Source organism: Anabrus simplex, chromosome 1 (genome assembly GCF_040414725.1).
Source record: "Anabrus simplex isolate iqAnaSimp1 chromosome 1, ASM4041472v1, whole genome shotgun sequence".
In the NCBI taxonomy this organism is placed as follows: domain Eukaryota; kingdom Metazoa; phylum Arthropoda; class Insecta; order Orthoptera; family Tettigoniidae; genus Anabrus; species Anabrus simplex.
The window spans coordinates 1344158584-1344176184 of NC_090265.1; the positions used below are offsets into that span (position 1 = coordinate 1344158584).

Genomic DNA, 17601 nt, shown 5'->3' on the forward strand with positions numbered 1-17601 from the left:
TTAACATGTATTTCCGGCTCCGTGGCTAAATTGTTAGCGTGCTTGCCTTTGGTCACAGGGGTTTCTGGTTCGATTCCCGGCAGGGTTGGGAATTTTAATCATCATTGGTTAATTTCGCTGGCACGGGGGCTGGGTGTATGTGTCGTCTTCATAATCATTTAATCCCCCATCACGATGCGCAGGTCGCCTATGGGTGTCGAACCAAAAGACCAGCACCTGGCGAGCAGAACATGTCCTCGGACAATCCCGGCACTAAATGCCATACGCCATTTCATTCATAGAGAACAGAAGGCGTGTTTAATAATCCCTGATGTGTATTATGCCAGGGCTATATACCGATTGAATCAAACGCCCCTATGACTTCCGGTTTATGCAACCCGCCGTTAATATTGTAACTAAAACATCTCCCATGTCGTCCGATAATAGATTCTGGTGTAGGTACCTGGCTTGTTGACAAACCAGCAATAAGGAGATAATAATGAATGAACGCACTGAACCGTGAAAGAAACGGTCCGTGTTGATCAGAAACTGCGTTGCACTGAAATGTCACGGTATAAGAATAGCTGCAACGATATTTCAGTGGCCAACATCGATAACGGCTAACGTTGTGCCGTGTGTTCGGAGATTCAAATCAAGTGATGGTAGAATGATTTTATACACTTATTTTAATCCTATGTACCGAGCTCGATAGCTGCAGTCGCTTAAGTGCGGCCAGTATCCAGTAATCGGGAGATAGTGGGTTCGAGGCCCACTGTCGGCAGCCCTGAAGATGGTTTTCAGTGGTTTCCCATTTTCACACCAGGCAAATGCTGGGGCTGTACCTTAATTAAGGCCACGGCCGCTTCCTTCCCATTCCTAAGCCTTTCCAATCCCATCGTCGCCATAAGACATATCTGTGTCGGTGCGACGTAAAGCAAATAGCAAAAAAAAATTAATCCAAATATTAAAACCTGTGGTAATTATAATCACGTATGACATTTTATTCCATTTTATTATAATTTATTACATTTTATTACAGTTTATTCAGATACAACGTACATAGTACAGACGGTTGTCTGATGTTCAGATGTATACTATGGTTCAAGGGCTGGTCTGTGGGTTGTCCTCAGTTGTAATATGCACATCTTCTCCGTTGTCGTCCGGCTCCATGGCTAAATGGTTAGCGTGCTGGCCTTTGGTTACTGGGGTCTCGGGTTCGATTCCCGGCAGGGTCGGGAATTTTAACCATCATTGGTTAATTTCACTGGCACGAGAGCTGGGTGTATGTGTCGTCTTCATCATCATTTCATCCTCATCACGACGCGCAGGTCGCCTACGGATGTCAAATTAAAAGCCCTGCATCTGGCGAGCCGAACATGTCCTCGGACACTCCCGACACTAAAAGCCATACGCCATTTCATTTCTCCGTCATCATCTGACTTCACTAGCGAATCCTAAACAGGCAACGTTTCACATGCTCGTCCATCAACCCTTCGACACATATCCGCAGCCGGTAGTCTTTGTCTACGAAATCGTTCCTTGTATAAACGTCACGTTTCATTCTCACGCATTGCGTCTTGCTTCCCCGTATAGTAATATCATATTCACGCATACATCATCTTACACATAGTGGTTGTCCGTACAAGAACTTTTGCTCGAATCTACAGACACTAACCTAGCCTCTCTCAAGCACTAATATTTGTAATAATTCCCAACGAGTAGAGTGTTTGCCTATTACTTCACCGAATGAGTCCAGTATAATGCTAACAAATGCATAAAAAATTCTGTTTGCTCATAGTCGGTGTTTAGGTGGCGACATTTATTATGTGTATTTTATTTATTATAATAACTGAGTTATCAGAAAATCTGATATTGCAGGAATGTCAAATGTTCATAAAGGATGCCTACCCGAATACAAACCTAAAAATAAATAAAAAATCACGAGTGAAGGGGGATTTCAACCCTCAGATATTACACTCTGTCATTAACCTACATACAGTACATTGAACATACACAATAATTCCTGAAGCTTACTTCTTAGGGACAGACAGCACTTCGTGACTCAGAACATACGGAGGCCTCCGTTAAACCACTTAAAGTAAATTAGAAATGAAAAATGTTATTTTTTATGTTGATAGATGTGTAAATTTTTAAAAGAGCAAAAAGCAAATTAACAATATCACATTGCTGTTGATATATTGAGAGTTGCCACGGGATCTCCAAAGTTTCTTGGAATTGAGTCACAGGTAATTACAAAAATCTCACACGCATTATGACGGAATTTGAACGACAATGACGATGATCGTTGTTACTCGGTTAAAATGGTAAATCAATGGCTCATATTGCCCACTAAGTGTCTTTCCCTACCAAGGTGATTTCTGCCCAAGTAGATGGCGTGCTGTTATCGGAATATCACGTGATCATATTGATGAAACCTCAAAGGTATCGGTTTTCTTTCTTGACCGGGTTCACTGCCTCTGTTTTTAGTCAACACCTCACTTGATGTCTTGAGGATAAGTGAATCTCGTTTCAGCCTTCAGTCGAGGATTAAAATCCTTCAAGTAGCCGGAAATCGATCCTGAGTCCTCCCTGTAAAGAAAGAGTGTGCTATCACTTGGTATTAAACACCTCTCCTCATGAATGAGAGTTCATACTTCAGAATTCTAAGTGTAAAATTTGTTCTTTAAATGAGTCAGCTACTAGGCTTCGCATTTTAAAAGACTTCTTTCCTCTGCAGTGTAGCTGTTAGCACTACTAGCTGCCGTCCTCGGTGGCCCGGGATCGTCCCGGTACTCAAAGGAACTCCACCACCTCGAGCAATACGATACATGCTTTTATTTTACTTAGCACCGACACAGACAGGTCTTATGGCGACGATATGATAGGAAAGGTCTAGGACTGGGAAAGAAGTGCCGAAGCCTTAATTAAGGTACATATCCAGCATTTGTCTGGTGTGAAAATGGTAAACCACGGAAGATCATATTTAGGGTTTCCGACAGTGGGGTTCGAACCCACTATCTCCCGATTGCAAGCTCATAGCTACGTGACCTGAAGTTCATAGTCAACTCACTCGGTTGGCAAGATTTTTCCTTTATAGTTATGTTATGTACTGTATATGTGAAATAGTCTTTGAGTATTCAAACGACCAGGGTAATGCTGTGTGTTCTAGTCTAATTGTCTGCTGAGTGAGTGACTTTCTTCACTTCCCGGCTTTGTAACGTCGTGAATAACTGTAAAGTGATTGGAGAGTCTTTGCGAAGGGGGTAAGGGGATGTTTAATGGTCAGGAGAAGTGGAGGGTGTCACCATATCTTACATTTCATCTGTTCATTATGATGCCATGTGTCTTAACGTCTCATCAATTTATTGCTGTAGCATTTACAAGTTGCCAACATGGTGCTATCTGCTTCTGAAAAGTAGTTCTTTAAAATGTCAGTAGGTGTCTTGGCACAAGTCTCTCGCAGTTAAATACTCCTAAATTTCATCCCTCGATATTTAATGTATCATAATGCCATAGTATTTTTTTGTTTTTTGTTTTCAAGTATGTTATTGTTACAAGGTAGCGATATATTGAATAGTTCAAAGGAAAGTGTTTTTTCTAGTGTCCCATTATTTGTTGCAGGTTTTCTCCCGGGTATGGATGCTCCTGCTACTCGTCTTACTGGTGGCTGTGGTGGCTCAGGCCCAGCAGGGAAACAACAGACCTAAGATATCAGACGAAGCTCTAGAACATGCACTTAATGACAAGCGCTACCTCACCCGTCAACTTAAGTGCGCACTAGGAGAGGCACCCTGCGACCCTGTTGGCCGTCGACTGAAGAGTATGGACATTATCTATCTATCAATATATTCCTCTCTTCTTGATTTTGTTTGGTTATTTTAAACGTACATTGCTAGTCATTAAAAGTCATATGAAGTATCGGGAGTAAATGTAAACAAAATGAAGGGGGAAGACGGACATTTAAGTCATAGTTAATAAGAAAACTGCAGGTATTAAAGAAATTTCAGAGCTCAATAGGCAATTTTGAAATCCCATATCTCCCAAACAGTAGGCGGGGAACTTTATATATATACGCTATTTATGACATACCTGTACTTAACAAATCACACGGTATTTCCATTATTCTGTTTTTATTATTATCCTTTTGTATAATCAGGCTTTATAATTTGTTGATTATGTATGTTACTAGGTAACGCACCCGTTCTTCGTATGCAATGCATTTTCTTCGTAACTCTGAGGATTTTCATTTAGAGCCGGACGGTTTTTGGCTGTGGTTTATGGTGAAATAACAAAAACAATGGGCAAACGATGAAATGAAATGAAATGTCGTATGGCTTTTAGTGCCGGGATATCCCAGGACGGGTTCGGCTCGCCAGGTGCAGGTCTTTCTATTTGACACCCGTAGGTGACCTGCGCGTCGCGATGGGGATGAAATGATGATGAAGACAACACATACACCCAGCCCCCGTGCCATTGGAATTAACCAATTAAGGTTAAAATCCCCGACCCGGCCGGGAATCGAACCCGGGACCCTCTGAACCGAAGGCCAGTACGCTGACCGTTCAGCCAGCGAGTCGGACGGCAAACGATTATACTTATTGAAGAGAGAAGGGCATCAGTGGCCTTGAAATTACATTTTCTGCAAGGAACGTCATATGCATTTTCTTCGTAACTCTAAAGGTTTTTCAGAAAATTCAGCCTTCTTGTACTGTAATCGCCTTCACTAATGAAAAGCCTACTCATTTTGCACTTGGATACATTATTTACGACCTCATTGTCACCACTCCACTGGCATTGTCGCCTCCTGCACCTGCATTCTCGGCCCTCATTATTAGTGTGGTCTAAATTAAGAAAAAATCATAACTTGTAAACAAAACAATTAGTTCCAGAATTATGCCCTCTCTTTTCAGAAAAATGGTATTTTCTGAAAAAAATGCTCCTACCGGATCAACTTTTTTCTTTTTCTATTGGTTTGTAACTTAGGAAATCGAGGAATCTCAAATAAATAAGTTTTTGGTCTTATGTTTTGTTATTGATTAATAGCGTCTTTCTTTAACATCTTTATTGATAAGTGGCATCGCATCTAAAATATCAGTTGATTTTTCCATCTGTTGACTCTAGGAATTTTTGAAAGGTTTCAACAACTGGGTATTACAAGTTATTGAATATTGAATATTGAAGCTAACGGGTTAAAACGGGTTTGCCTGAAGAATTTTGAATTCTACAACAAGTTACTTTCTTAAGGAAAATCAAATCTTAAGTGGGTGTGTCCAGTTTTGGTTCAGAATCTCAGTAGGATACCCTCGCAAAGAGGGAGTGGTTTGTTTATTTTTATGGCCGTTAGTTCAGGATTACGATCCATGAATGTTTCGAGTGTTGAACCCACATGTCCGGTAAAGATGTTATCAAGTCCTGACTTCCTTAAATATATTTTATTAAAGTATTTCATTCACGTTCAAACGAAGCTCCGTGTTCAAATGCAGCAATTGATTTCTGATTCCCTGCGTATCCAAACCCGCAGAGAATGCAATATACTAACGAGCGCAAAAGTATCAATTCATATATTTAATTGACGCTAAAATCTCGTTTGTAATGTATTATTGTTGAACCTAATTTAGTTACAAATCTACAGATTCTACCCCAAATTCACAACGAACGCCTCACATGGCTTGCAGGTATGAATAATTTAAAGCAGAAATGAAGTTATATTTGGACTATAAATGCATGCAATTTATAGGATCTATTGATTCAGCTTTGCACTGAATTATAGATCTCCCACATATAGTAGGCAGTATTATTACGAATATAAAATAATTAAGTGCTCTATTCACTTGTGAATGAAGGTGAAAATGTAACTGACTGATAGGCTATATTGGTTCAGTGAACATTGTTCAAGGGTATTTTTAAATATTGAAATATAGATTTTGCACGTAGGTATTGTCAGTTCAAAACTGTAGACGAATTCAGTACACGTTTAAGCCGTGAAAGAAGCTATTTTTTTGCTATTTGTTTTACGTCGCACCGACACAAATAGGTCTTATAGCGACGATGGGATAGGATAGGCCTAGGAATTGAAAGGAAGCGGCCGTGGCCTTAATTAAGGTACAGCCCCGGCATTTGCCTGGTGTGAAAATGGGAAACCACGGAAAACCATATTCAGGGCTGCCGACAGTGGGGCTCGAACCCAGTATCTCCCGATTATTGGATACTGGCCGCACTTAAGCGACTGCAGCTATCGAGCTCGGTCCGTGAAAGAAGTTGAAAATGAAACAGTAAGTTCAGAGTGCACGAGAACATGAAGTTAATTCCTAAAAGTAAGCCAAATAATTACACTATGGACAAAAATGTTAACTACGAGGAAAATGAAGGGGCTGCCTGGCCGAGACGGTAAAGGCGTGCTCGATTCACCCGGAAGGACGTGGGTTCGAATCCCCGTCAGGAAGTCGTAAAATTTAAGAAACGAGATTTCCACTTCCGGAGGTGCATATGGCTCTGAGGTTCACTCAGCCTACACCAAAAATGAGTACCAGGTTAATTCCTGGGGCAAAGGCGGCCGGGCGTAGAGCTAGCCACTCTACCCCATCAAGTGCCGAGGTTAACAATGGGGGAAGCCTTTACCTTCCACTCCTCCAAGGGCCTTCATGGTCTGTTCTGAGGTGACTTTTTGCTTTTCTACGAGGAAAATGAGGCAAATAACGGTAGATGAGGATATAAAATTGTAAATCAATAATAAAATAACGAAGATACATATATTAAATGTAGCCTCCGTGGCTCAGGCGGCAGCGCGCCGGCCTCTCACCGCTAGATATCGTGGTTGAAATCCCGGTCACTCCGTGTGAGGTTTGTCCTGGACAAAGCGGAGGCAGGACAGGTTTTTCTCCGAGTACTCTGATTTTCCCTGTCATCTTCCATTCCAGCAATACTCTCCATTAACATTTAATTTAATCTGTCAGTCATTTACAGTATCATTGCCCCAGGGAAATACGGCAGGCTTCGGCAGCCGACACAATACCTATCCTCGCCGCTAGAAGGGGGCTTCATTAATTCCATTCCTGACCCGGCCGAAGGACTGGAAACAGGCTGTGGATTTTCATTCACATGTATTTAATGCAATTAAATTATGGAAATAGTGCAATGAGAGAGTAATCAGGTAAAATGACAAGGAGAATCAAAAATGAACATGAATATTAAACTCTTGTTAATTAGAGGAACTGTGACAATTAAGGAGAGAAAGAAGCATTATATAATGTCCTTCGGTGAATGTGGGAAAGAAAATCGATGTGAGTTTAACAAGAAGGCAATTAATGTAGTGAGAAATGAGGACATGGATGATGGAATATCCCAAACTCCATAAGCGAGCTGAAATGTAGATAATACCTCATAACTTCTATTTATGATAAACCTTTCCTAGCCCAGTCCCGATTCAACTCGGAAGTCTACACGCCTATTCCGCTGTCTAAATAACGAATTAACTCAGATTCCAATCATGCAATTCGAATTTTAGTCTGATGTTGCAATTCTGCTGTTCAACACAAGCTAATATCATCTAAGAATGTCCTGCGATTATGACAGTAGATACCACAGGAGGTAATTTTAAACAATTCTGGATCATGTGTTTTTCTTCGACAACTGTCTTCTGTCTTTAAATATGAGTGCGTTATGGTTTAATGACAGCGCGACGAAAGGTGTTTTATACGTCTTCGGGAAAAAATACGAGTATATTGAAAACGAGTTTTTAGTGAATGCATCTGTGAAAATTTACCACATAGGTGTTAGGTTCTGGTCAAACGACCAAAATGATAACTTTTCCTTTCCAAGATTCCCCAGTTACTTCAATATTTGTACCGTAAATATGAACATCCTTTTTCAGCCATTGTTAAAGCATTCAGGGAAACACAGGACAGGATAAATATAAAGGTGAATGGAACTTGGGAATGAAATGCTTATTACGCGATATTTTTAGGAAATATTTGCGGTATGTGCAGTATATATAAAGGTAAATTATATTTTAATAACTATTTGTAATATTTTTGAACATGTTTAAAAAAGTAAGTAAACATGATTAGTTGCACACATTAGTGAAGAGTGCATGATGTACTATAACTGCAGGATTGGATACAGTTTAGTGGAAATTTTCGATTATGTCACTGATTTGTAGTGATGAGTACATCGTCAAAATCTTTCAATATAATACCTGAGGTCCTGCAAAGAAGTGCAGCGAGTATAGTAAGAAACATGAGGATTTAGGTTGATCGATTAGAAACCACATATGATCGAGTGTCCGACTCGTTGGCTGAACGGTCAGCGTACTGGCCTTCGTTTCAGAGGGTCTCGGGTTCGATGACCGGCCGGGTCTGGGATTTTAACCTTAATTGGTTAATTCCAATGGCACGGGGGCTGGGTGTATGTGTTGTCTTCATCATCATTTCATCTTCATCACGGCGTGCAGGTCGCCTACAGGAGTCAAATAGAAAGACCTGCACCTGGCGAGCCGAACCCGTCCTGGGATATCCCGGTACTAAAAGGCATACGACATTTCATTTCATATGATCGAGTACTAGATAGCAAGATATAGGCCTACCTACTGTAGTTATCATGGGCGTATTATTTCATGTTTTACAGATATGTGTAGTTCGAAGGTGGTAGTATAGCGAAATTTGAATGTAATTGTCCTTGTTACAGCCTTGGCTCCTTTGGTCCTGCGCGGTTCTTGTCCTCAGTGCACCCAGGAGGAGACCAGGCAGATCCAGAGGACACTGTCACACATCCAGAGGAACTATCCGAAGGAGTGGAGCAAGCTGGTGAAGCAGTACCAGGGATGAAGAGAGCCACAGTACAAAGACTGTCAAGTCACAAAACCGTCTAATTTATTTCAAAAGTAGTCAATAGCACCACACTTTTTCATACATGTAATTATCGTTCATATGAATACCGATCACTTTGTTTACTTTCTAAACAAATTGATGGCAAGGTGTATATCAAGTTAAGATATTGCACGTGGGCAGTTATTTGTAGTAACATTTTTATTCGCTGAATTTTTTATATAGGATAGTATGAGTTGTACATCTGAAAAAATAAGTTGCTATATTACGTAAAAGTCTTGATACTTTCCAGTGAATCACTTCCCAGTTCGCACAAGGTTTTTGTATTATTGTAGAGTTGACCGTATGTATTAACGGTAGTAATGATTAATGTTAATCATATTTTTAAACAAATGTGGGAGTGTATGATTAGCTTACCGGCTTAGCTGCTGGCTTTCCACCTGGAAGGCTGAGGTTCAAATACCGGTCTAGATTTTTATCTGAAACTCACGTGACGTCAGGAAGGGCATCCGGCCTTAAACACACGGACAAACCAAAGTGAGCCTGGGTGGCTCCAGCGACCCCATAAATAGCTGGGATAAGCTGAAGAAAATAAATATTAAGAAAATGTTGCTGATACTATTGCTAGGAGTAGAGAAACATTATTCACAATTCAGGTGAATTTAATACCTTCTCAATAATGAATATTGTTGCATAAAACAAAAAACTGATAATAATAAATTTGTAAAAGTACATCAGTCAAGGAACTTCAACAATGGATTATAAAAATACAATTGGAAGTCTTCCAAATAAGAATTAAATTCAGTCAGTCATTATAACCTACGCTTTCGTCAGTTTGATGTTGCTGCATTTCTTTTCAATACAAGAGGAACCTGAAAATAAATATTTAATGTTGTAAATTAGTTTTTTTAGTACTTTCAGTATGGTTCAATAACCTATGTTCACCTGATAATCACGTCGCAGTTGGCTACTAATACTTCTTGACGTGATTTATCTGATACCATGTGTATGAAAACCATCAATGACCTTAAACATTTCATTTCTTCACCATGTTATATACTACATATATACCCACTTGATTAAAAAATGAAATACTATGTGCAATTTTTGGCCAAATAAAAATAATTATTAATATTGTTCAATGGTGTATGTTATTCTTTGACCATGAAGAGGTTTAAAGGTGTCATTAGAAACCAAACACCCTCCTATGGCTGACAGACGTCTACGGGATCTGTGCCTGCAGCTGATTTGTGGTTCTTATGGAAGTTCAGAATGTCACGTACTCAAAGTGTCAGTTATGTTGTAAATGATGTCATCTCTGATATTTTCTGCTTCCTTCAGTACGAGGTATATATCCACCTTATCAGAGGCGAAATAAATCTCATTTAAGACGCACTGACCAAGAGAATATTAGCTATTGATAGAGACAGATATGGAAAGATGGACCATCATGTCATATATATGACCCTCGAGCCTAAACGGCGAGAGTGAATTGCCGAGAGAATAAAGCCATTGCAGTCAACTAAAGTGGAATTAAACTGTACATATCGATTTGGATCATGGGGGAAAGAAGTTGTGCAAAAATTTTAACATAATTTTAAGGAATGATTCCCATAAATACGAGAATTGCGTTTAATGGTTGTAACATTGTTGTGGTATTTAATCATGATAAGTCTGAGAAACTTTTACAACAGATTAATCGAATTCAGAAATAAAGTCGAAACTTATGTTCTTGAATTCCAGTAATTTGTGGCAAAAGTACAACTCAAACTTATCGTAAGAAGTGCGTTGTTATATTTTAATTCATAGTAATTATATAAAAACAGAAATATTTGGCAGAAGAGTATATTTTGTTAAGCACGGGCAAGATATATTTATTATTGTACCTCATAGAAATGCATGAAAAGCCCAAACACCCACGTGAAAAGGGTAAAATCAGGTTTGCATACCGTAAAAAGTAATATTGTTTGTTAGTCTGCTCATTCACTGAAGATCATATTAGGACAAACCATAGTACTGACCATTTTTCCACTACACTTTTAGCTGGTAAAACCAAGCAGTAAATCAATCACCACTGATATGCATTTAAAACTGTCCCAAGGAGGTAGATTCCCTATACGTTATTTACCCAAATCTAGATGTTTCTCAGATGATTTCAAAGAAAATGGAAATTTATCTAAGATCTCCAAAGGAAAATTATTCAAATCCCTAATTTTCATATCTATGAACGAAAATTTGCCCCATTTTTCTCTTGAATACCAACGTTATCACCTCATTGTGATTTATTCTACTTCATTCAAGCTTATTCGTCTACTTATGTCATTCTGCGACATTTCTCCGCTGACAGTTCGGAAAAGAGCGCTTAGTCGGAAAGCTCGCCTCCTTATTGCCGTGAATTCTTAAGCCAACGTTTGCCATATTTTCTAACACTATTCTTTTGTCGTAAATCTCCAAGAAGGAATCGTGTTACTTTTCTTTGGATCCTTTCCAGTTCTCGAATCAAGTAATCCTGGTTTGGGTCCCATACACTGAAACTATACTCAAATCTGGGCCCTAGCAGTGTTTTATATGTCTTCTCCTTCATTTCCTCACTACAATCCCTGAACAGCATATGAAGAGTCATGTAGCTTTTATTTACAACCCCCTTAATGTGATTAACCCAATGTAGAACTTTCCTTATATTTACACCTGGGTTTTCTCCGTGATCTTCGTGGGGTTCTTCAACTCCATCAACAATGTAACTGAAATTCAGAAAACCTTTCCACTTGGTGGAACTGACTACCAGACTTTTCACCTCGTTTACCATCACACATTTACCTCACAACACTATTGAGGATTTTTGAAGTCGCTCAACAATTCTATAATTTACTGTTTACTCTATAGAGCTCAATATCATCCGCAAACAGCCTTATCTGGGTTTCTATTTCTTTACTCACAGCATTTATAAACATAATGGTCCAATTATACTGCCTTGCATAACTCCACTATTAATCATTACAGGATCAGATAATGCACGATCAACTCTAATTCTTTGATTTTCTAGAAATTTGTCCACTCAGTCACTACTTCGTCTAATCCAATAGCCCTTATTTTCGTCAATAGTCTCCCATGAAGAAATATTATTCTTAAAAAAAGCCTTCGACAGATAAATAGCGATACACTCCATTTTTCATCCTGAACCTCAGATATCCACTATATCTCGCTGGATTCCTAAACCCAAACTGCCTTCTGTCAAATCAATCAGTAATTTCCCAAACGTGTCAAATATAATTAGAACGAGTACTATGTTCTACTCTTCTATCTGAGACTGTTTAATCAATTTATATAATTTGAGAGTAACACTACCACGGTTCCCTTTCAAGTATAAAGTCTTTGTACTCATCCTATCGTTACATCTGCACTCAAATTTCACTCGGTATACTGAATACTGTAAAGGTTACCGCAAAAGTATGCTTTACGTGTGTTTAATGCTGTTACAACCTTTAACGTGGTAAAATATTGAGATATTTTGTCAGTATTGCAGTAAAAATCGATATTACTGTCTAGAAATAATATACTGGAACCATCCGGAGTTGTTCATGACGTAAATATAGTAATACACAAGATTCATGAGCAAATTCCTTTAATATCTTACCACACATTGAGAAAACACGATGCAAGTTATTTAATCGTCTGTTTCAGTATGGTTGAATATTTAGACAATCATCGTTGAATTAACCATAAGTTTTGAGCTGAAGTTCATCATTGTTCAGTGCCAGTAGTTAACTGTAGTGTCTACTAGCGGCGTGCATTGTTCGAACTTGAGAGGGGTAACCAAGACGAAGCAACATGTGCCTTGCTGCATATGCAACCACCATCACGCATGAGTGGAAAGTGTAACCTAAAATGCCCGAGTTTGCTGCAATTCGTTCGAGAGGGCATGTTCGAAGCGAAGTTTGCCGACTAGTGGGGATGACCTTGCTTGCTTTACTGACGTAAGCATTGTAGTTAATCCAGATATGAGTAAGACCTCGTTTACATAAAGCAAATCCCAGGAATTCAGAGGTATAAATGGATGACGGAATGGTTGAATTAACCATAAGTTTTGAGCTGAAGTTCACCATGCCACATGAACTGACGGATAGCGTTATGGCTAAAATTCAAAGCAGTGAATATAAACTAATTAAGAGATATGGGCTCAGTTCTGATGTTTGGAAGAAATTCCTGCTTGTGGTCACTGGAGACAACCAGCAGACAGGTATGTTTCCTGTGACTCGTGCAATGCACTGTTAATATATACATTCGGTACAACTCAAAGAAAACACGTTTGTAAATTTAATGCTGGTTCTTCTCGCCAAGCATTGCATGGCAATACAAAGCAAACCATAACTATAGCGATTGTTTACACGTGTGTCAAATATTTTCGACTGTTTAACACTGTTTCCGCAGATGGCTTTAAAGGATTAGGGAAAAAACTAATTAATATCGGGCCGGGCTAGTGGCTCAGATGGTTGAGGCGCTGGTCTGATGACCCCAACTTGGCAAGTTCGATCATGACTCAGTCCGATGGTATTTTAAGGTGCTCAAATAGGTCAGCTTCGTGTCGGTAGATTTACTGGCACGTAAAAGAACTCCTGTGGAACTAAATTCCTTCATCTCGGCGTCTCTAAACCAGTGGCGTATGCTGAGTCCAAGACATGGGCTACCACTAGACTTATGTCACCCCCTTTGCGATGGTTGGTTTAGTATATGTCAAGCCTGTTGAGCGTGCTGAGCTGCAACGAACAGTTGCCTTATTGATAATACAGGATAAACAGGGGCATAATTACCAATACTATATGGCCTTAAGACTAAAAGAAAAAAACGTTGCACATAACCGGCCATTAACAAGAGGCTAGGAGGCGAAACTCCAACACACCTTATAGAAATTACTAAAAACCTATGTGGGCTTACGGCCCAAAGACACAGAGGTTAATCCCATACTACAAGAGGATGACTAAAGGAGGAACCTTTAATGCCGAGACGAGATTTACAAATTTAGAATTTGAAAACTTTAGTCATCCAATTGGATGGTTGATTGGGAAACGGCAGAGGGTCACCACTCTTCCTTCCCTTATATTACATATTTCCCGGTAGGGAATAGAAACAGAGTCCCCAGACTTCGCCGAAAATCCTACATTTAAACCACCAGTTTACAAAATTACATTAAAAACGGCTAAAACCTTCCCCTCAAACTAGCCTCAGGCGCTGTCCTATGTTTAGGAAAATTCTGCCATTACATTGTATCGCTGGATATTCTTCAAGTAGGCCGCTCCTAGGCCTCCGTCAAATCACACTCCTAGGCACTGGAGAAATTCAGAAAAGACGGCTCTTTGTAGTTCCGTAAGGGGAAGCTTCCTGAATAAATTGAAACACACTCTGCTGATAGGCTGGATTTCTGTACACAACCCCGGTTTTGATTGGCTAGAGAACATATTTACAAGCAACTGATAGTTAGATTACAGTAGTGCAGGAACCAGAAAAACAATCATAAAAAAAGTTTACTAATTACAAAAATGAAATTTCCTAAGTTGTAGGTTCGTTTTCAGTGCGTGAGAGTAAGCTAGCAAATCGATGTTAGAGCCATCTAATTGAAGAAGACGAAATTCTCTAGGAGTTTACAAGTTTCATTTTCAAGCCCTTTATGGTGCTTGTATTTCTTTGGCCAATACATTCATTCTAAGTATTGTTGGAATATTTCATATTTTGCGTAGGATGGTTGCCCAGTTATACTTCCCCTTGGGTCAATAGAAACTTGATAGACTGCATTCCTTTAGACCATTTACAAATGAAACTGACTAATTAAAGGATGACGTACATGATATACAGGCATTAGTGTAAGTAATCACCAAACACACACTTTCCACTATTACTACTACTAAAATGCTTTCATTCCTCCCCAGAAGGGGGAGGCGGGCCTCTTAGACAGTGACGCCGTCTCTCAGGCTGGGAGATTTGTGACGGTGAAGGAGATGTTCGTAGAAGGTGAGGAAGGTGGTGGCCGTGGCCTATAATAGGAACTGTCCCCGCATTCGCCTTAGTGCAGGAGAATGGAAAACCACGGAAAATCACTTTCAGTACAGCCGAAGGTTGGGGCCAACCGTGAGGTCCAGCCCTGTCCCGCCTCCCGAATGCAGAGGCGTAGAGCCACGGGAGAGCCGCGGCCACCCCTCCTCTGCTCGGTTGGCCGGTCAGAGTGCAGAACTGTTAGCCCACGGACCAGCCGTGGCCACTTGAGGGTCGAGATCCACTCTGCATCTACCGACACACTTTCCTTGAAATACAGTATACTGGTGATTCAAATTTTGCACAATGAATGATGATGACATTACATAGATGATAATAGTTCGTATGTAGATACGATAATAAGCTTTCGGGCATTTTTTACAGATAACTTTGCTCTGCGTCTTCAAATGATAATCTCGTCTGTTCAGGAGCAAGACTTCTCTAAAAATGAATGAAGGTTTGAACCACTTGAACTTAAGAATGCTTTCGTGGTGAGAATACGAATTGGGAAAAAAATCGGAAAGAATTAATAATACTGAAAGGACAGGGAAGAGAACTACCTGCATAAATCCACAATGGCTGGAACCCGCGTATTACTTAAGTGACTGAGAGTGTCCCTGTTGAAATACGTATTTCCACAGCTTCCCGTATAAACCCAGAGCTATAGTGTTTAGTGTGGGTTAGAGCCCGAACATCTGGTCGGCGGATGCAGGGTGAGTCCGGGCACAGAAGTGGCCACAGATGGTTCGTGATCCGACGGCTCTGAACTCCGACCGGCCAACTGAGCAGAGGAGGGATGGCCACGGCTCTACGCCTCTGAATTCGTGAGACGGAGAGGGGCTTGTTCCCACCTTCGGCTGTCTTGAATGTTGTATTCCGTAGTTTTCCATTCTCCTGCACTAAAGTGAATGCCGAGACAGTTCCCAGTATAGGCAACGAACGCCTACCCCGTCACTTTCTTCAAGCATCTCCTGGTCTGAGAGAAAGCGTGACCGTCTAAGAGGCTCACCTCCTGGGAAAACATGTTAGTAATAGTCGATCATCTTGGAATGCCATATCATGACACGTTGATTGGGCGTGCTCAGCTATTGATGATTTGTCTGGCTGGTTGAGACAGATATTACGTTGATCCTTGATAGTAGTACCAATGAAACCGGAATATTTGCCCAATGTATACCATGCCACCACAATTATAGGGAATTTTGTAAACCCCAGGGTGTATTTTGCATGTCTTATTACTAAGAGTGGTTCAGCCTTTGTAAGGTAGACCCTTCAACGATGATGGCCACCATATGTTATAAGTACAATGTACCTTTAAGAAAATAAGGAAACAAGATCTTGCATGGAGAAACTTTATTTTACAAGAAAATAAAATAATACATGGTAGTACACATTGCTATTTAACATACTCACTATTCTTATTCAAACTCTTGTTCCTCTACATCAAGACATCGACGTTGGCAAGACAGAAATCTGCTTCCAGTTTCTGGAACCACGTCATGACGTTCATCCTCGTGCTTCATCAACGATCCGAAGAGGTGGAAATCACTGGAGGCCTGGTCGGTCGGTCGTCGCTCAGCCCAGCTCGACAAGGTTTGCCTTTTTTCTAGGTGAGATAAAGAGCCTAGAGCTGTGTTAGTGTGTGTCCTCTTTTTTTTGGGGGGGGTGCCGTGAGGCTCCGCCCCGCCTCACAGCCCGTGGTGACCTACCTGTTTGGACAAATGACCGACAAGTGAGTACTAACGCAGGAACATAGCCTAGTACAAGAGAACAGAATAACTTGAGGTGCAAAGGCTAGTCTTCAGCCAGCTAGTTCCACCCCTCCGTAAAGGAGAAGTTATGAGAAACCTCCCTAAACCCACCAGGCAATCCCATATCTCCTTTCGGCACTGGTTACCCTGTCGCGGTCATACCCAGACATTCCCGGCGCTAGACAACTGCCGCTCAACAGCCACTGTCAACCCCGGCACATGGCCGCCTGCAAGGCTTTCAAGGTGGAAAATGGAGAAGGTAATAAAAAAGAAATTTTGACGCGCTGTCGAGAGAGAATAAATAAATAAAAAAGTAGTCTTGCAAACGACCATGCGGATGGAGAGGAATGCCAATGCTCTTCCCTAAGGAGCTATTTAGCATAAGGACGGACCGCATAGAGAATGTGGTGCCGCACCATTGTTTTTACAACGGTGGTGGTGGTAAATATTGTTTTAAGAGGACGTACAATTGAGCAATCATTATCCGATAACACTAATCGTGGGACGGGGTGTATAGGGGATAGGACAATTAGAAAAATGAAGGTATCCGCCAAAGACAAAGTCCACTACGGGCATGAAAATGAAAGACTCCGTAGGCCTCGTGACGTAGTACCGTCGCTGTCTGAAATGAACAAGAGTTGAACAACTGAGGTCGGATAGAACAGATGAAAGTGAGGAGCCTGGCACAAGCAATACCAGGGCTCAGCTATAGACCCCGTAGTCGCCAATCCACGCTCCCAAGTTAAGAGTCCCTGGAGCCCCAATTAGTAGCCTCTTAAGACAGGCAGGAGATATCGTGGGTGTTATTCTACTGCCCCCACCCACAAGGCAAGTTAAAGTATATTAAAGCTCCCACAAACTTTAAGTCTGGTAGAAGAGAAATAACTGACATGGCGAGCATCACATCTGGACTAGCATTCATCTCTGGTCTTCTGGGGGAAATTTCCGTAATATTAACGTTGTTACTGCTGATTTACTAGAAACTAACGAATAGTACAGGGCAAGGTATATTGCGGAAATCACAT

General features: G+C 40.6%; 1 protein-coding gene across 2 annotated transcripts in view; it reads left to right on the forward strand.

The window, feature by feature from the left end:
- LOC136878812 (putative odorant-binding protein A10) overlaps positions 1–9943 on the forward strand; it is a 232338-nt gene extending 222395 nt beyond the window's left edge. For both annotated transcript variants that reach the window (XM_067152309.2, XM_067152319.2), the window contains exons 2-3: positions 3601–3799; positions 8662–9943. In XM_067152309.2, coding sequence (XP_067008410.1) covers positions 3601–3799; positions 8662–8801 — 339 coding nt within the window. In that variant the 3' untranslated portion in view covers positions 8802–9943. The remainder of the gene's footprint in view (positions 1–3600; positions 3800–8661) is intronic.
- Positions 9944–17601: the final 7658 nt, after the last annotated feature.